This window comes from Schistocerca gregaria, unplaced genomic scaffold, assembly GCF_023897955.1.
Source record: "Schistocerca gregaria isolate iqSchGreg1 unplaced genomic scaffold, iqSchGreg1.2 ptg001449l, whole genome shotgun sequence".
Lineage (NCBI taxonomy): Eukaryota > Metazoa > Arthropoda > Insecta > Orthoptera > Acrididae > Schistocerca > Schistocerca gregaria.
Genome location: NW_026062747.1, coordinates 10,691 through 30,218, shown reverse-complemented (window position 1 = coordinate 30,218; position 19,528 = coordinate 10,691). Strand labels below are relative to the sequence as shown.

At 50.0% G+C, this 19,528-nt stretch overlaps 4 protein-coding genes across 4 annotated transcripts; 1 reads left to right on the top strand and 3 right to left on the bottom strand.

Moving 5' to 3' along the window:
* Positions 1–3,058: 3,058 nt before the first annotated feature.
* LOC126332394 (uncharacterized) lies at positions 3,059–6,937 on the bottom strand. Its single transcript, XM_049996584.1, has 2 exons — positions 6,671–6,937; positions 3,059–6,577 (listed from the first exon to the last, which is right to left on the bottom strand). The coding sequence occupies exon 2, from the start codon at positions 6,267–6,269 to the stop codon at positions 3,126–3,128; it is 3,144 nt and encodes a 1,047-aa protein (XP_049852541.1). The 5' UTR covers positions 6,270–6,577; positions 6,671–6,937; the 3' UTR covers positions 3,059–3,125.
* Positions 6,938–10,688: 3,751 nt separating this feature from the next.
* Positions 10,689–13,627, top strand: LOC126332399 (stress-activated protein kinase alpha-like). The gene is made up of 2 exons (XM_049996589.1): positions 10,689–10,823; positions 11,101–13,627. Exon 2 carries the CDS (start codon positions 11,279–11,281, stop codon positions 13,625–13,627), a length of 2,349 nt encoding a protein of 782 aa, XP_049852546.1. The 5' UTR covers positions 10,689–10,823; positions 11,101–11,278.
* A 317-nt stretch (positions 13,628–13,944) lies between these two features.
* LOC126332398 (glucose-6-phosphate isomerase-like) lies at positions 13,945–15,789 on the bottom strand. Its single transcript, XM_049996588.1, has 2 exons — positions 15,423–15,789; positions 13,945–15,334 (listed from the first exon to the last, which is right to left on the bottom strand). The coding sequence occupies exons 1-2, from the start codon at positions 15,759–15,761 to the stop codon at positions 14,030–14,032; spliced, it is 1,644 nt and encodes a 547-aa protein (XP_049852545.1). The 5' UTR covers positions 15,762–15,789; the 3' UTR covers positions 13,945–14,029.
* Positions 15,790–15,900: 111 nt separating this feature from the next.
* Positions 15,901–19,479, bottom strand: LOC126332392 (DNA-directed RNA polymerase III subunit rpc2-like). The gene is made up of 2 exons (XM_049996581.1): positions 19,468–19,479; positions 15,901–19,218 (listed from the first exon to the last, which is right to left on the bottom strand). Exons 1-2 carry the CDS (start codon positions 19,477–19,479, stop codon positions 15,901–15,903), a joined length of 3,330 nt encoding a protein of 1,109 aa, XP_049852538.1.
* Positions 19,480–19,528: the final 49 nt, after the last annotated feature.

Below are 19,528 nucleotides of genomic sequence, written 5' to 3'. Positions count from 1 at the left end.
GCTGGCTACCTCCGAAAGTGGCCATTTCGGTTTGGAAGTTGGCGAAGGAACCGGAAGGGGAATGGACAAAATCTGTGAAGCTAGACGCATTGAATGAGTTGGCGAGATTAGTGAACAGAGCTAGGAGTACGATGGAGAGCGGAGAAATGTGGTTTCCTGCTTGCGTCGAGCTATTGTTTGGGCTGAGTGCGAGCGATGTGACGTATGGGTTTGTATTCCGAATTGTATCTAAGGCGCTTAAGCAGGATTCCAGTTTGGCTGTGTACCAGCTACAAAGTTCTGGGTGGTTCTCTTGGCTATTTGCGACACTAGAGTCGCAATGCTCTAATTCGAATGGATTTATATCCAAGAACGCGCTCAAGGCGTACTGTCGAATGGTATGTCATATTGAAGAAATCGAGGCGGCAGTGTCGCAGAGAGGGATGGATACGGCTGGAGGAGAATTAAAAGAAGACGAGACGATAGAGCATGACAAGTCAGGGAATGATTTCAAAGGGAATGAGTCGAAGAAAGACGATTCGAGGAAAGGTTCCTGCGGAGACGACGAGTGGTCTTCTGGTTGTGATGCGGCGATGTTCCGGGCATGTACTGTCATTGCAAATGTAATCCAAGACAGAGCCTCAGAGATGAGCGAACAAAAACAAGACGTAAGGAATGAAAATGGAAATGACAATGATTGTGAAAATGGCGATGCAAAGTCTTCTTGCTGCGATTTTTATTATTCAGAAGTCTCTCTATCTAAAATCGATCACCCTAAGACTCATTCTTTCGAAAATGACTGTTCTGAAGGTTTGTTTTTTGTCAAGCGTTTGCTCTCCGAAAGCTCCCCTTCTCCCATCGACGCCTCTTGTCTAATCGGTCCCTTCCGTAAGCGGTCGTCGGATGTATGGGACGGTATCCTAAAATCACTTTCAATATTTTCGCAGCATATACCATCGAACAAGATGGCGCCAATCACGATTCCAGTCAAAGCTATTTTGAAAATCATAGAACAAATTTTGCATTCAAACAGTCGTCGAAAACAGAATGGATCGGTTCAAGAATCACATGACGCTTTACTGATAAGACTGTCAAAATATCTTGTCGACCATTGTGTTTCTCTACGTCTTTCAGAATGCCAACATACTATTGAAAAGCTGGTTCAGTATATTTACAATGATTTTACAGAAATCGATAATTCAATAGCCGAAATCAAACTTTCTCCCTTCTTCGGCACAAATTCTAGCTTCAATTATTTCCGCCTTCATTTCTTCGCTATACAAACCATTCTTGCCTCAACTGAGATCACTATCCCATCTGAATCTTCTGTATCTCTAGACTCTTGCATTGAACTTCTTGCATCATTGCTATTCGGCTCTGCACCTCATCAGCATCTCATTCTTGCATATTCCTTCTTCTGCATACTCCTCGCCAATGCGCATCCTGCAGCTAATTACTTCTCTCAACAGTTTCAATCACTCCCACCTCATTTGTACTCCTTTCAGTCCAATTCAGCATGGATGAATTGCCTCCATTCGCTCTCAGAAGCGCAACTTACTCTCTCTGCATCCTCACCTACCTTATGTCTTCCAATAAACTGGAGCACACTCATACTACAAATAGATAATTCCCTCCGCCAATTAGACAGTCCTTTCTCCCCATCCAGTGTAATCCCAGCCCAGCCTCCTCCTTCCAACACCTTTGCAGCCCATTCAAATACCTTCTTCTCGGTGCTCCTCCATTATTTCCCTCATTCTCCTGCAGTTATATGGGCTCAACAGCAATTGGAAAATACTCAAAGTTACCATTTATTTGTCATTCAGCGCTATTGGATCTCCTCCCTCCGCTCCTTCTACCTCTTATGCCAATTTCTTGACACCCACTTCTCTTCGATATCCCCTTCCATGGACCCCCCTGATCAATTTTTTACCATGTCAAAAAATCTCTCACATCTATTCTTGCTTCTAGCAAATGTGTGGCATTCTTTACAGTTTATAGACTTGGACCTTCCCCCAGATTTCCTTCACCTTGCCCAGTCATTCCAATTCCTCTCTAAACTACTATCTTCTCTTTCCTCCTCCTCTGCATCAGTCGCTATGCATCAATATGTATCAACGGAATCAATATCTCCTTTGCACCTCTTGGAATCCTCCCTTCCTGTTCCTGTCCCCCCTCATTATTCGCGCCTCCTCCACCAATTTCGGCAACTCCTCCAAATGTTCCCTAATACTGCCTGCGTATTCGACTTCCTAATGCTCTCCAAAAAATACCTTCGACAACTAGTTCGACTCTACGCACGTCCTGTCCTTCCTACTACCTTTTTCATCCGACACTCTCTCCGACTGGCCCGCACCCTGCACCTCGCCATCTCCCCATTTTCTTCGCATCAAAATGCATTTATCTCACTCAAAAAAACGCACGCCGCACACTCATATCCGAGCCTCACCTTTCACATAAAGGGAAAACTGGTCCTGCCTCCTTCTCCTTCTGCCTCGCCCCTTCTCCCTTCTTTACTCTCCGACTCACCTATCTCTACAAAAAAATTCGACCGTGTCGTCATAGATGTACAACTCTATTCCTTACCGCTTTCTGACAGTCCCATTCACTCCTCTACCATCTCCACCACACTCTATCCGTTTTCTCTCGGTCATTGCTCGCCCTCGTTCCATACCAATTACATGCTCCAAATTCACTCACCTGGGTTATATCTTACAAACTTCAACGCCTCGCTCATAGACCACCATTCAGTCACATGGGCAATTCCGTCCGCCGGACAGACGTGCTTCATCGAGGCCTTCGAGTGAAATTGTGCCATAATGTACGAATAGGTGTTACATTCAAGCGCGCCGCGAAAATCTCTTCCTTGGGCCAGATAAGTTTTCATTTCCCTCTGCGATCCGGTGAAAACTGTCACTTTTCAATTGCGTCGTCGCACTCAGCCACGCCTGTCTTTTCTGCGCCTTTAGCGCGTCTTCTCGACGTGACAATTGATTCCACCTGGCGAAGTCCGTCGGTCGAGAAAAAACAGAGAGAATACCGGAGAAGACCGGAATGGTAAAAAAAAAAAAGTGCGAAGAGCTCACTAAAGGGGCTTTATTTTATAAAGAGGTTTTCTCACGAGTTCCGGAAAAGGTATGCGTGACTATCTAGTTAAGCAGAAGCAGTTCGCCTCGGGTGTTGCCGAGGAGGAGGAGGGATTGTAGAGGAAGGGAGAGGACGGAGGTGATAGGAGAGTGTACACCATCTATTTTTTTGAGATAGGGAAGGAGCGAGAGTCGAGACGGACGGCGGATCGAGTTTGAATGGGGTAGGAAGGAGTGGAACGGAACCAGGGAGAGGGAGTGGCCGAGAGATACGATGAGGGAGTGGCGATAACACGTGAAGGTGGAGAAGCTACTGTAGGGAGAAAAGAATTGATAGAGGAGCTGAGGAGTGCTAGAAGGGTGATAGTCATCCCATACAGAGAGGGCATTGTTATGTGAATCATAGGAGAATAGAAGAGGGGGACTGGAAGAAGACTCATAGGACGAGATATTTTTAACGGATCCCAAATGAGCAAGCCAGTGTTGGGTTAGGCTTCCGAATCGGAGATCCATAGAACAGGCATATCCGGAGCTTTGTCCAATAAGGAGTTGAGTAGTAGGATAAAAAGGCTGAAAATTCCTACCGACTTTGTATCCAATACTTGTGATACGGTCTGAACTAGTTTTCGAAAGATCGTAAATCAGATTCCATTCGCATTGAACATCGGGAGCACGGAAGTCAATTATGTCTATTTTTTTGCCTGTCGTGGTGACCAACAGGTCTTCTCCAAGGTCTGAAAGAATTTTATATTCTCTTTTTCCACTTTTTATTTTATTCAAGCATTGTCCTCTTTCCACACTCCACCGATGAATCTCTCCGTCGCAAGATACGGCCATCGTCGCATCTTTGCTCAAGCTTACGCCTATGATCACATCCCGATGACCGTAGTAAGTTTGTTGACTGCACTCGCGTTTCTGCAAATTCCATACCTTTACCAGCCGATCCTCCGCCCCGGAAACCACATATTTACCGCCTTCGTCTGTACTCAAGCATCTTACTTCAGCGTTGTGCTCATGGTACTCGTACTCTTCCAACCTCTTCAGTTCCAGCTCCCAGGCCTCTCTTCCTTTCACTTCTAATGTTTCTGCCCACTCAGTCCCGCCGACGTACCTCGACTCTCTTTCAGGATTACCACCCTTTCCCGCTCCTCTCTTCAACACCCCGCTCCACTCGAATGCCCTTCTCCAGCCCTTTTTCCCCTTCTCTCTCGCGCCACCAAGTGCATTCACCTCTCTGTCCGCCCCCACCGAGCTGAGTTCCCTTCCTTCGAAACAAGCCTGATCGCCAGAAGTAGCAAAAACACCACCACTAGCGGAAGAGGAGACATGGCTATTGGTATAAAGACGACTATTGCTGTGGTCTGTTGCTTCACTGTCGTCCTTAGTTGATGCGCTGTTCCTTGACAGACTCCTAACTCTGTAAGGTTTATGCGTGGTCCCAACGCCGCATTGGTCCGCTGCGTCGCTGCTGGGCTCGTGGGTAGAGAAGCTCGCAGTTTCGCGTCTGCCGTAGCAGGACTCGTTGTGGAAACGTCGCAGTTTGCGGGGGCTCCTGATCTTTTCGTCGGGGTTAGCCTTATTGTGTTTGATCCCAGATTCTCTTCCGTCATCCGGAGGAGCGCCAAACCCAGGGAGAGTGCTCAACTCGGCCAAAATTCCCTGTATGATACTGTGCGTTTTTTTGAAGTTCTTTGAAGGCTTTGCCCTCCCCTCGCCGGGAGGGCTAGACTCTGCCATCTGGGACTGGAAGGCGATGACATTCACGAAGTAGCTCCATGGAAGCGCCACGTGGTTGATTTCGCCTTTGAGGCAGGACTGTGACCCAAGGTGACAGGTGAGACTCTGAATTGTACGCAAAATCTGACTGTGGGACTGAAAATAAGAAATGAGAGAAGAAGGCTGCACCACTGATGAAAGCTTGGTCAACGCGGTAACGATTTGGGAAAGCTTAGCTATACAGGAATCAGTAGGCAGAGAGGAACTGTGACTTGCTCGCTGGAACCAATCGAAGTGTTTCCTCGCCATGCCCAATAAGATCGGAAAAGCGCGTTTCAAGACGGCGGAGTTGTCCAAACGTGCAGAGACCTCTATAACCAGATCGATCAATCCAGGACGAACGCTTTTATCCAAAGAATGCAGCAAACTACAAAGAATGTGTTCAATGTATGTAAGAGGCGATAGTACGGAAATAAGTTTGATTATTGCCTGTTTAGCTTTAGAAGCCACAGAATTGCTTTTGATTGTCCTTTCTTTAGCGAAAAGGTCCTGAACGCCAGAAATCTCATCGCTTTTTCCATCGAGGGGATCGTCATCTCGAAAATAAATGCACTTCATGACGTACGAGAGAATTTCTTCCAAGAAACATTCGTGACCAAAACATTTAATCATAGTCTTCAACGTCTCGATTTCCAGCAACTTCAACGTCAAGCGAAGTTCCAACTCTCCTCGAGATGCGCCCTCATACAACTGGGCCACCGGTTTTAATAGCTGCTGTATCGACGCCAACCTCCCCAACTTCTGGTAAAGCAGTGCAATGAGGTCGACCGACAAAAATCGCGTCTCCTCAGCACTAAAATGCTCCAGAAAGCTAGGCAAAGCGACCATGAACGCGGACAACGGCAGACCGGACAAATACCACCAGTTGTCCACTAAATATCGAAATCGAGCCTCCGCAGAAGGCCTTGCGTAATAACCACATAAAAAATTATAGACCGAATCGAAGTAAGAAGGAAAGGCAACCCGATTTCTCAATGGTACATCCCACCCAGAGTTTGTACATTGAGAGCAATTCTCATGTAATATACGCGTCAACACCGATGTAGGCTCCACTTCCCAGGGAGAACCTTGGTCAATCTCCTTCATTTGTGACGCGTCATCATCGCTGATTCCACCTCTGCGCCCCATCCTATCCATTCTGACTCTCATGTAATACCTGTTCATGGGATACACAAGCATAAAAACCAACGACTTCACGTCAATCTCGCCGCCCTTCAGCACGCACGACCCATCCCACCAGCGCGGATCTCCTTTGCCTGTGCTCATGTCTTCTGTCATAAAGTACTTGGCATTCCCTCGATGAAACAGCCGGGACCCCGTCAAGAGCTCGAACGCCAGACATGCCGTCGAGAACAAGTCACGCGCGACGAAAAATTCAAAACGGTCTCTATACGAACCGATCACATCTCCGTCCAAAAAAGACGAGCCCATGCAGAAATCGCCATCACCCGCGACGTTTTCACCAGCAATGGGGAAATCGCTGTCGTTGAGCGGCGTCCGGTCCGAGCTGACGCGAGTATCCAAATCGACATTATGACGGTGACAATTGTTGCAATCGTCGGTGCTAAGATTGTCATCATCAAAGCTGCCATTGGTGGCATGTGCTAGAGAAGGCGGCAAGTAGTACGCGTCCAACTTTTCCGTGCCCTTTAAAAATTCGAGGAAGCATTGGTGTTCTTCTAGGTTTTTTGTGTAGGTCTTGGCCGCTTGCAAGCGCAGATAGTGCGAGTTTTGGGTTTCTGGTCGCAGAAGAGTGAACGACGGAGGTCGAATAAGGACGGGCTTAGCCATAGATAAAGGGTGCAGAAAGGGGTAATGGTGATAATACGTACCATCAGCAGGTGAATTTTGGAAGGACGAGGTGGTGGACAGAGTACTGTAATCATTTTTAGGGGGTGAAAGAGGATAGTGAGGGAAGGAGGATGGGTCATGATACAGTGAGGCAATGTGGTCATCGGAAAATGTTGGTTGAGTCAGACCCGAGCATCTTCTTCTTAGGGGGTGTGGAAGATCAAAGAGTTGTATGTATCCGCAATTTTTCAGAACCGCTTTATCGATGAAGGCGACGTTTTTCTCATCTTTTCCGGATTGAGCGGAGAGTTTGTAGCCAAAGGTCAGATCGATCCAGTGATGCAGATGTTGAGATACATGGCAGCTTTCAAGAGCCTGTCGATGAAAGTGAAGAAAACGGTCGGTAGCGCTGTAAGAGTTTCGATTTTTTTTGTCGTCGTCGCTGGACCCGCGAATGTTTGCCGCTGCATCGAGGAGAGAGTCCGAATTGTTCTTTTCTGAGTGAAGATTCGCCGAATGGGCGTGTTGATTGGCGTCATTTTTATGATGGTCAAAACTACCATGCGAATCAATATTCAAGGAGAGATCTTCTGAGCCCGCCCACTTTGGAACCTTCAAATCCGGCATGCTTTTGTGAATCGACAAGAAGACCTCTCTGTCGCTATAGTATTCCGGAACGCATTCCTCAGACGTCCATTTGTACATCTTTTTGATCGACACGGGATATTCATATGCCCTATAATTCTTTCTGACATACTTTTTAAGCAGAGGGATAGGCAACCTTCTTGCAAAATAAATGCAATACGTCAACTCGGTCATCTGGTCACGCACATGGTATCCTTCCGCTGGACTCAGTTGTTCGTTGTAGCACTTTTCCCGCCTCCAGCCGCTGTCGTGGAGTCCACTGCTCTGTGAATACGTCAAGTCCAGGTATGTGTCCCCCTTGTTGAGCCGGTGCTTCGTCTTAGAAAGATCGCGCCAGGAAATCGGGGACTCGAAGTCGATAACCCAGGGAAAGACCAAGTGCGAGCCAAAGTCATGAAACACCCTACCCGCCCAGTAATTGAGTTGTAAGAGATAATCGTAAGTGGACATTCTACCCTCGATCCATGCATAGGTGGGAGAGAGAAATAGAGGCGTTGGGGAAAATAAAAACGGATCAGAGGAGGACTTTACGAAAGTTTCTCTTATGTAACTACTTGCAGGAAGCTTGGGCCCATTTATTGCCGAGATTTGGCCGTCGACAATGTCGCTTTTCGCGGAAGATTTCTTTGAAGACGACATCAAGTGGTGACGAGCTTGCCACTCACTATTCACCATCGAGTCCGGACAGATTCCACCTATTCTTATCCAAAACTTCGAATCCAGATGAACGTTTCCAGGAACCAAGTCGCCGTGAATAATTCCTCGCCCGTGAATGAAGTTTACAGCCCGTATAAGCTGATAGACCAGGAAGTCCCTAATGGTTGGGTTTTGAATGCACGCCGAGCTGAATAGGAACAAGGAACGCAAAGTATGAGGAATGCAGGAATAAATAATATATCTGTTTTGCTGAATTTCAACAGTTTCCAATGGGGCCAAAAAATTTGGATGGATAAACGAGGGACCAGCAGTTGAAAGAGGCGTAGAACAATCGACACTCAATAAGGCAGACGATGAATGAACGGAATCGTCGTGGTAAATACGAATATCACCGTCATGTTGATCCTTACAAATACTTCGACCACTCTGATAAAAATTCAATGTCCAAAATAGGTGTTCTTCTTCAGACGTTTTGAGTCTTTCAAACAACTCTTCCCAAGCTCTTCTGTCTGACCGTCTAAACCCCAAAATCCAGGTTCCACTTTTTCGGCTATGACTACCCAATTGTTTTTCCTCGTTGCGGATCCAATGTTCAGGTTTTTCCTTCTCTTGACGAAGTGATGCGCCGGAATGATGACGCAGGCTTTCGACAACCTTCTGAAATGTAATCTCTCCCCCTCCCCAACCGCGTCTAATAAAATCCAGTTCCATCAAATAATTGTCAATCGTCAGACGCGAAGTGTCAAGAGGTCCAGCCGACGGTTCAACATTCCTAAAGTTCGGTAATCCCTTCCAATAATCACCAGTACGCCCAGAGGGTGTAGCAATACTATTGCAAGAAGACCCATCCTCTTCTCCTATCTCTATAACTTGCACTAAATAATAACTCTCCCATAAATCATTGTCACTTGCCGTCGATCCTTCATCTAAAAAAAAATTTGTCAAATCCGAATTATCGTTTTCGCTCGACTCGTCGTCTGTCTGTACAAAAATTCTCTTCACCCTTCAACATGTACACGATACTCTATTCTTTTTCTGCCTACCTGCCTCTGCTTCTCTTTTCGTATCCTCGCCTCTACAATTCCACACATTTGGTCGGCTCGCCTAAGTTTTTCCCATTATCACAGATCCAGAAACATGTCAACCTCTGTTCCTCTTCTCTCCGCGCATTTTTTACCCGTCAAACCTCTTAAACTGATGTCTAACACGTACCAATACCTGAAAGATTGGACACCTTGCTCGCGCTCCAAAGACGCTTGCCGTCCCTCGGTTCCCTGAATCAGCATACCGATCATTCGGGCAACAGGAGCAACACATCCCCAAGTCTTTCTCTATCTGTCTTTTGATGTCTTTCGCGTTTTTGCCCATCTTCATCGACTGCTGACTCACATGACGCGTCCTTAAAAAAAAATGATTTTTGCCCCTCTTTTGACGACCTCTAAACCCACCCTCTCGCTCGAGCCATCCGTCAGCCAATTCCTCCCCCATCTACAGAGAAAATGCACCTCAACAACGCAAGAGCTGCCCTATTGCCGGGATTTGTGGGCCTCTCGCCAAAAGAACACGCACACAATAAAAAAACCAAAGCGCGCAGTATACCCAGCCCCTTTCAATACAACCAAAATAGAGCTTGTAGAACCTGCTTCGCCATCGCAGTCTCCCAGTGATAAACAGACTTATATCCTCCGTAACTAATCCCATATGTGTGTATATATATTTGGACATGTATTCGCACGCTGTGCATGGTATCTCCTTTCATTCTACATTATACATCGCTCTATTCATCTATTGCTATTTTTCCGCCTTCACTTCGTGTCGCTCCTTTCCTGTACCAGCTATTTTTTTGTTCTTTAAATCGTGGCCCCTTCTATGCAACGCGAATACCTCGCAATCCACTTCCTCTCAGGCAAGTTTTAGACCTATATTTCCTCTTCTTTTTAATCTGATTTATTTTCGATTTTTTTTAATTCTGTTTCTTTCCTGGTATTACCTCCATACGCTCTCTTGCGCCCTCTCTAGCGGCTTCTTTTTTTGTGGCTTGACGTTCACCCTTTTTTGACTTCTTATTCGATGTTTACTTCGCCTTCCGTAATCACGCAATAAATGGTACTCTATTTAAGTTCTATTTTAACCTCTCATCACTGCACCTCCAAGCTGTTGTCTTTGCTATTAGTCCGCCCTATTTGTTAGAATTGAGATCTCCTTCCAGCTGGAAATGCCTCCGTCTCAGTCCCCATGCAACTGAAAGCTGCTACATTTTAGACGGGGGGACTCCATGCGCACGTGTAAACTGCTCTCTTTTGCACTTCAAATCCCTGCTTTTTAATTTCTTACGCATGCACTACAGTGCATATCTCTTATTCATCCGCATGATCTCATCACTGACGCAAAATTCCTCTTTTGTTTTCGCCGGCATTTCGACTTTCAGTCTAAAATTTTCGCTGTATGTACACATCTGTCTCGCGTGTGTAACCAGATGTGTGTTTTTTGTGCTCGATCTTCCGTCCGGTGTATGCCTGCACCTGGCCATCTTTCGGCCGCATTTTTCTGGCTCTGCGTACTTCGACAATTTCAAATTCTGAGTGCGCTTTAGAATTGACCGACTTCGCCCTTGTTTGAGGGTGTGCGCGGTTTTTGCCTCTCCCCTCGCCACCGTACTCCTCCCGCTAGAACACATGCGCGCGGACGTGCAGAGCAGCGACAAGGAAAGATGACACGCTCGGTGCGGAAGAGAGGCGGCTGCCGCGTGTGCGCTGGCCGAACTCATTATGGCCGAAGCTTCACACTGACATTGAATTCGACGCCACAACGAAAAAAGAGGAGGAATGAACTAATGCACGTGCGGGGCAGTCGCGCCGACTGGAAATTTAGACATGCACATGCACATGTAGGGTACATTAGAAGGGCGAGTCGGAGGCGTTTGGCGGGTTGACAAGCGCTTCTCTGTTTGAGAGTAGTGCTGGAGGAAAAAGAGAATAGTCTCGTAGCTTGTGCGCGGAGATGAAAGGGGAGGACGGATATGTGAGATACACATACGGGCCTGAGTCTCAAAGATGCGCAGAGTGATCGTGATCTTTTAATTAATTGATGAGAGTAACGAACTAATCATGTGCTGTGCGCCTTGGGGTGGGAACGTATTGGGTGATGGGAATACGACGGCGACGAGCAGAAAAGGGTACCTGCGTCGGGGAACTCCAGCCACCAGCCCACGGAGTTTGAGCGCATGGAGGCGATAAAATACTTTGGAATTCCGGAAGAAGAGGTGTTGAAGGCGGGTATTTATATGCTCCTTGAAGCAGGGTGTATCGACTCATTCTGGAAGGTTATTCATAACGAACGAGCATGTAATGTTTCATGGGAAGAAGGGTCCGTTTTCACTTGTGGAGGACAAGAAAATTTGGTTTTTTAATGAGATTCTCGATATAGACAAAGACGAGAAACATATTCGCATGATCACAACCAATAACAAAAAATATAATTTTGGTTCTCTTGGGGAGTATTTGGATCGGTGTTACCATGTGTTGCAACGAACGCTGTTTGGCGTACTTGGAAACAGCGCATTACACGTGGCGGTGGACGAGCGAAACTACGAGCGAGTGAGTCAAATTTTAGATCATGACGTGACCAAGATTCATGTGTTTAACAGCGTGCAGCAATCACCATTGCACTTGGCGTTTTACAAGAATGACGTGGAGATGGTGAAGTTAATATTGAAGTATTACTTGGATAACCAGGACAAGATAGACATTAATTTCTTGTCTCCCAAGACTGAGAACACCTCTTTGCATGTGGCATGCAGCATTTCGACGATTTGCGACGAGATTTTGGACATGTTGTTGAATATGCCGACCATATGCGTGGAGGCGTTGAATGCGGATGCGAATACGCCACTGCACTTTTTTTGCCAGAACAACCATTCACTGAACTGCAAGAAGTTGGGGAGCATGATGATCAGTCTGGCGGAAAACAAGGCGGAGTATTTGGCTCAGTACAACCGGAACAAGGAGACGGCGATGCACAAGGCGGTTTTCAACAAGAAGTTTCGTCTTTTCATGGTTAGCATGTTGGTGAAGCACCACGCCGCGATTGATATGAGGAACGAGCAGAATGAGACCCCGCTGCATTATGCAGTGCGCCTAGGGAGGGAGGATTTGTGCTATGCGTTGTTGGAGGCGGGGGCGGATCCATCGCTGAAGACGGCGAACGGATCTACTGCGCTGGACATTGCGCGCCGGACGCTGAGCGAGGACATGAATAGTCATTCCGCTAGGGCGATCGTTCGTCTTTTGAAGCAGGTAGAGGAGTTGAGGTTGCTGTTGCAGGAATGTGGTTTGCTGGATTATGCGAAACAGTTCATAATTAATGGGTGGTACGATCCGGCGCGTTTGGTCTCGTTGAACGAACAGACGTTGAAGGAGCACTTGATGGTTTTCAAATTAGGGCCTCAGATTCAATTGTTTAAGAGGATAGAGCAGATGAAAGCTCGGTGGGAGCAGGAGGAGCAAGCAAAGCAGTTGCAAAGGCAAACGGAGGAGAAGGGCACACAGAAAAGGGGTATAACGAGACCGGCTGCGGGGAGTATCAGTTTGGTAGCGAAAGAAAGGAATCCTGGAGCGACGCATGAGGTGAAGTTGAGTCGCGCGAAAAACAGACAACAGATAGGTCTAGCTCAATCACCTAATCGTAAGCAGAGATACTCACTGGTACCTCCAATCAGGCCAAAGCAAGCGGCCTTGGTGTTGCCGGAGAGCTCATTGTCTTCGTCCGAGAACATTGAACAAGTTCGGACCGAGTTGGGCTTGGCAGAGGGCGATTGGGAGATAGACGGGAACGATTTAGAATTTACAAAGAAGCTGGGTTCCGGAACTAGCGGACAAGTGTATAGAGGTCTGTTTAAGGGCAAGGAAGTAGCAATTAAGGTCCTTACGGCAGTAGAGGTTTCAGAGCAATTGGACGAATTCCGAAAAGAACTGACGATTTTGACCAAGCTTCATTCTCCTTTTATGGTCACTTTTTACGGTGCCTCGATTGAGCCTAATCTTACCATGGTTTTTGAGTATTGTCCTCGTGGTTCTCTTTATCATGTGTTGAACAATAAGCAGCTTGACCTCAGCTGGGACTTGGCATTGACATTTTGCCTGGAAATGGCATGTGGCATGCAGGTGCTGCACTCGTTTTCTCCTTCTCCTATTGTCCATCGCGACCTAAAATCCCTTAATTTGCTCGTTACCTCGGATTGGCATTTGAAGGTCTGTGATTTCGGTTTGTCCCGCGTTCTGGGTAGTAGAAATTTAGAGACGTTCAAAAAACTCTGCGGCACCTTTGCATATTGCGCTCCTGAGATCTTCAATGGAGGTACCTTCACCGTTCGAAGCGACGTCTATTCCATGGGCATTGTCCTCTGGGAGATTGTCAATCGCACGGTCAAGAGAGCTTATGCTTCTCCCTTTTCCGAGTTTAAAAATCTCAATTATGACTTTCAGATCATCGTCCAGGCTAGTCAGGGTCTGCGTCCTACGATCCCCAGCAAGCTCCCGGAAAACTTCAAGACCCTTATTTCTCGATGCATTGACGAGCGCGTCGAGGCCAGGCCTACCACTAAACAGGTTGTAGATATGCTTGCGAGCTTGAGACAAGACTACCTTCGGAATCCTCAGCCCTGGCTAGCGTGTATAGAAGGCGAACCCCCCTCCTAGAGGGTACAACTTTCCTTTCTTACGCGACGGAGGGAACTGGCGATCGTTGTCGGCAGAGGGGGCTAGTTACTCTTTCGCACACCAGCACATTTCCTTCTCAGGGATCCGCCTCGCGCGGCACAGCAGCCAATTCGCGCCCTCCTCCCCATCAGAGAGAGAGATCGGCCCGAGGCCTGAGTCTCTCTCTATGTATGCATGTATAGTATTACATATGCGCCAACTGCCAAAAAAATCTTCTTTTATTTGACGCGCTGACAGAAGATTTTATGTGAGCAGGAAAAGTGTAGCACAGTTGCGCGTTTCGTTTGATTCTGCTGTTTTACTAGCCATCTTAGGCGGAGGGGTTTTTTTATTGTTACACGTTTGGTTTTGGTTTGAATTTTCTGAACGGAAAAGGGGCTCTCATTTTCTTAGCTTTTTGTAGATATTGATGAGTCCGTTGGTGCTTGAGTCGTGTTTCTGTGCTGTCTCAGGCGTGCTGAGTTCCTGCAGGATGGCCTTTGCCAGCTGCTTGCCGAGTTCCACGCCCCATTGGTCGAAGGAGTTGATATTCCACACGATGCCTTGTACGAAGATCTTGTGCTCGTAGATGGCAATGAGCGAGCCCAGAGAGTAGGGAGTGAGTGAATCGATTAGGATTGAGTTGGTTGGATGGTTGCCTTCAAAGACTTTGTGGGGGGCGAGAGCCGAGATGGATTCTTGGTTGAGGCCTTGTTGTTGCAGTTCTTTGCGCACGGCCTCTAGGGGCTTTCCGAACGCGAGTGCCTCCGTTTGCGCCAGGTAGTTAGAGATGAGGATATCTTGGTGCATGGGCAGGTTGTGAGATGCGCGCGCGAAGGCGATGAAGTCGGCTGGTATGAGTTTGGTGCCTTGATGGAGGAGTTGGAAGAATGAGTGTTGAGAGTTGGTGCCTGGTTCTCCCCATATGATGGGTCCGGTTTGTATGTTCACTTTGTTCCCTTGTCGGTCGACGCTTTTGCCGTTCGATTCCATATCTCCTTGTTGGAAGTAGGCGGCGAATCGAGACAGGTCTTGGTGGTACGGGAGCAATGCGTGGGTTTGAGCGTCGTAGAAGTTGTTGTACCAGATTCCCAGGAGGCCCAAGACGACCGAGGGACAGGAGAGTGGGTTGGTGCGAATGTTCGCCAGGAGGTGTTGGTCGACGTAGTGAGCGCCGGACAGGAGCTGTTCGAACGAGTCTGAGCCGATGTAGAGCATGATAGAGAGTCCGATGGCGCTCCAGAGGCTGTATCGTCCGCCGACCCAGTCCCAGAATGGGAACATGTTTTCGGTGAGTATGCCGAAGGAGGACACGGCCTCGGTGTTGGTGGAGAGGGCTACGAAGTGTTTGGAGACGGCGGAGGGGTCATTGGTGTGAGAGAGGAGCCAGTTTTTGGCGGTTTGAGCGTTGGTCAGAGTTTCTTGGGTAGTGAAAGTCTTGCTCGCGACGATGAAGAGAGAACGAGCGGGGTCTATTTTTTGGAGGACACTGTCGATGTGGTGGCCGTCTATGTTGGACACAAAGTGCATGGAGAGTCGGGGATGGCCGAAGGACCTGAGGGCTAGACAGACCATGGAGGGGCCCAGGTCGCTTCCCCCGATACCGATGTTCACGATGTCGGTGATGGACTGGCCGGTGTAGCCGGTCCAGGAGCCGTCGCGGACGGAGGAGGAGAAGGATTTCATTCTAGCCAGGACGTCGAAGACCTGAAACGCCGCACACAAACGTGTACGCGTGTGTGCGTGTAAGAGGGGGGCGGGGAGAGGAGAAAGGGGGGGGCGAGTGCGGGCGTACCTGAGGCATGACGTCGGAGCCGTCGACGAGGATGGGCGTTTTTGACAGGTTGCGGAGCGCTACGTGGAGAACGGCACGGTTTTCAGTGGAGTTGATGTGTTCGCCGCGAAACATGTTTTCCAGCTGAGTCGGGACGTCTGCCTGATTGAGGAGGTCCGCGAGAAGGCGGAGGGTGTCGGAGGTGATCCAGTTTTTGGAGTAGTCGAGAAAGAGGTTCTCAAGTTGGAGGTGAAACTTGTCGAAGCGATGGGGGTCGTCGAGGAAGAGCTGGGAGAGAGAGGGGATGCCGAGCAGATCTCGGTGCTGCTGGAGCGAGGCCCATGCGGGGGTGGAAGACATAGCGTGTGAAAGAGGCGGGGGGGACGGCTGAAATGAGGGGGGTGACGGTCAAAAAAAGCGGAATGAGGGGGATATGACGGTTAAGAATGAGGGGGATATGACGGTTAAAAATGGGGGAAAAAAGAGAAAAAAAACGTTTTTAGAGGGGATCGATGCGAAGTCGGACGACGATGTTCATGGAGATGAGCTCTTGGAATAGGAGTTTCGCGGCGTAGGGGATGGAGAGGTGGGTGAGGGAGAGAGAGGACTGGCAGTACTGGCACCAGTGTTGGTAGGCGAGAAGCCCGCAGGAGCGACATACGTAGGAGGTGAACGAGTCGGAGCTGACCATGAGTCTTTCTAGAAGTAGGCCCGAGGATCCGAATCCTATGAGGCAGTCTCTTTCCATTTCGCCCAGCCTGAGTCCGCCGTCTTTGCTCCTGCCTTCGGTGGGTTGGCGAGTGAGCAGCGTTTTGGGTCCCCTGGAGCGCGCGTGCATTTTGTCGGCGACCATGTGTTTGAGTTTTTGGTAGTACATGGGGCCGAAGTAGATGTAGGCGCTGAGCGTTTCGCCGGTGACGCCGGAGGTGAGGATTTCCTTGCCGGAGTAGCAAAATCCGTGTTGGACGAGCAGTTGTCCGGTTTGCTGGACGGGGTCCCCGGAGAAGATGGTGGAGTCGCCGAACTGCCCGACTTGGACTTTGGCTTTGCCGGTGATCAGTTCGAGGAGTTTGCCGACGGTCATTCGGCTGGGGAATCCGTGAGGGTTCATGATGATGTCTGGACAGATTCCGCTTTGGGTGAATGGCATGTCTCCTTGGTCGACGATGAGTCCCACGACGCCCTTTTGTCCGTGTCGGGAGGAGAATTTGTCGCCGATTTCCGGGCGTCTGGTTTCTCGGAACAGGATTTTGACCAGCGTTTGTCCTTCTTCCTCTCCGGAGGCGAGCATGACTTTGTCGACGTAGACGGGGTTTCTGCCCTTGTAGCTTTGAGCGACGACTTTGGCGGAGCTGGGAGCGCTTCCGGGGCGGGCGACGAGCAGTTCGTCGCCGGTGTTCTGGGGGATTTGTTTGTTGAGGTAGACGTCGCCGCATTCGAGCTTGGAAGCCGGACAGGCGAGTCCGTCTTCGTCGAGGGACCGGTACTTGTCCTGGCCCGTGGAGGGGGCGGGGAGCAGGCAGTCGTCGTACCGGAGGGCGAGGGCGACTTTTTTCATGATCATGCAGCGTCCGAAGCCGCGGTCGAGCGAGGCTTTGTTGAGCACGACGGCGTCCTCGATGTCGTAGCCGGAGTAGGACATGACGGCGATGATGGCGTTTTGGCCCGCCGGGAGCTTGTCGAACCCGATGAGGGGGATTTGCCGGGTTTGAACGAGGGGGCGCTGGGGATAGACCATCAGGTACAGGAGCGTGTCGATGCGCTGAAACTGGTTGTAGGCGATGGCGCCGATGCTCTGCTTGCCCATGGCGCACTGGTAGGTGTTACGCGGCGACTGGTTGTGGTTTGGGTAGGGGATGAGTCCGGCGCAGACGCCCAGGATGGTGAGCGGGTCGATTTCGAGGTGGGTGGTTTTGCCGGGGAGGATGTCTCTTTCGTACATGGCGATGTGACAGCTGTTCTCCTCGTTGACGTCGATGTATTCGATGAGCCCGGACCTGAGGAAGTCGTCGAATTGCAGGAGTCCCTGAGAGAGTTGGAGCAGATGAGTGTTTTTGACGAGCGACTCGCCGCGCTCGTCGACGACGATGAGGGGTCTGCAGAGTCTCCCGCCGTCGGTGGCGATGTGGACGCTGAGGTCTTTTTGGTCGTAGAACACGCTGACGTACTCGCTGATTTTTCCGGTCCGACGGAGTCTTCGCAGATTCGACATGAGCAGCTTCGGGTGGGCGTGGATGCCGAGAAGGACGCCGTTCAGCCAGACCATAGTGGAGCTGGGGGAGTTTATTTCCTCGCCGGACATCAGGTGGACGTCTTCCACGCCGAGGTGGGACGCGAGGCGGGCCAGCTTGCTTTCGTCCTGGTCGGTGGTGACGTGTGTGAGCAGGGCCAAGTTTTTGATCAGGCCGCAGGACTCTCCTTCCGGCGTGTCGGAGGGACAGAGCATGCCCCATTGGGACCCCTGCAGGGACCTCGGGCCGGATATCTTGCGCGTCCTCTCGAATTGAGACTGGATGCGCGTCATCATGCCGAGCGTGGCGATGAAGGAGAGTCTGGAGAGGACCTGAGTGACCCCGGCGCGCTCCATTTTGAATCGCTTCAGCCTCCAGTTTCCGGAGGAGATCGAGTTGGCCATGCCGTTCGTGATCAGGTCCCGCTGGATGCCGGTCATGTTCCTGGCGATGTCGAAGAGGAGTCGGTTGGGCTTGCTCAAGACGTTTTCGGCCATCTTTTGAAGCGTGCTGTTGAACTGCTTGAAGACGTCCTCGAACAGCAGGGACAAGAGCTGGCCGGCCAGCTCCAGGCGCTTGTTGCCGTAGTAGTCCTTGTCGCTTAGCTGAGTCTTGTCTCGGCTGGCTCGGAAAATTCGGCGGACCATCTGGCAGATGACGACGCACTTCAGCCTCAAGTCGTGCTGGACGACCGGAATGTGGTTCAACACGACCTGGGACAGAATGCCGCGCGCCTCGTCCGACCTGGACTGAATCCGCTTCCTGTTCTTGAAGACCCGGATCCTCTGGCCCAAGTACTCCAAGGCCTGAGCCTGAGTGTGGACCCTCAGCTGGATGGCTTCCAACAGCGACGGCAACATCTGCTCCTCGTCGCGCTCGGCGGACGGGGCCGCCACGAGCTGCGCGATCTCCTGGTCGGACTCCATCCCCATCGCCTTCAACATCACCACGAGCGGGACGTCCTCTTGAAAGGTGTTGTGCTTCATGTAGAGCCGCTCCTGCTTCAGGTAGATGGTCGTCTTCGACTTCCTCTCGTGGGTCGAAGAGGTCACCGTCGCGGAAACCTGGTGCTTCGCGTCCAACTCCAGCAAGATGCGGTTCTTCGAAAGCTGCTCCTGGATCAAAATTACCTTCTCCACGCCGCGTATGATGAAATAGCCGCCCGGATCCAGCGGACACTCAGCGTACTTCGCCAGCTCCGCCTCGGACGCCCCCTGCAGCACGCAGTGACTCGACCTCAACATGATTGGCAAGTAGCCTATGCAGACGCCCTTGCTCACGACCAATTCGTCCCTGCCGCGCGTGTAGCGAATGTTCACGTAAATCGGCGCGCTGTAGGTCAGGTCTCGCAGTCGGCACTCCTGGGGCGTCACCTTCCGCTCTATCATGTTCTCCACGATCGACGGCTGCCCCACCCAAATGTCCGTGTACTCCAAGAAAAAATTCGGGTCCGCGTCGCACTTCACGCGCGAGTTCGACGCCAATATGTGCTGTATCTCCTCATTCACGAAATAATTGTAGGAGTCAATGTGTTGCTTCACCAGACCCCTGGTCCTTAAGAACGCCGGCAGCAGCTTCCACTTCTCCTGGACACAGCCAAAAAAAAAAAAGAGAAAGAAAAAAGAAAAAAAGGCAACTCCGTCAGACACTCTTCCCTCTCAATACACCCAAACTGCACATCGCCCTCGGTACTCACTTCCGCCGTCTCGATCGGCGCCGTCAACTTCTTCTCGTCGCAAAGTTCCCTGGCGAACTCCGGCCCGAACTGCCCGCTCAGGCACCCGGGCGAGGCGTCCTCCCCCCCCCCCCTCCACTTCCGGCTTGACTCGACGCGCCGACGCGTCCATCTTAGACTGAGGAAAAAAAAAAAAAAAAAAAGCAGCCCTTCGCGACCAA

Bases quoted from the DNA above. Each gene is read 5' to 3' on its own strand.
- LOC126332399 (XM_049996589.1), top strand. From the start codon at position 11,279: ATGTTTCATGGGAAGAAGGGTCCGTTTTCACTTGTGGAGGACAAGAAA.
- LOC126332394 (XM_049996584.1), bottom strand. From the start codon at position 6,269: ATGGGCTCGTCTTTTTTGGACGGAGATGTGATCGGTTCGTATAGAGAC.
- LOC126332398 (XM_049996588.1), bottom strand. From the start codon at position 15,761: ATGTCTTCCACCCCCGCATGGGCCTCGCTCCAGCAGCACCGAGATCTG. The intron at 15,335-15,422 runs GTACGCCCGCAC...GCGGCGTTTCAG, and splicing joins GCTCCGACGTCATGCCTCAG to GTCTTCGACGTCCTGGCTAG.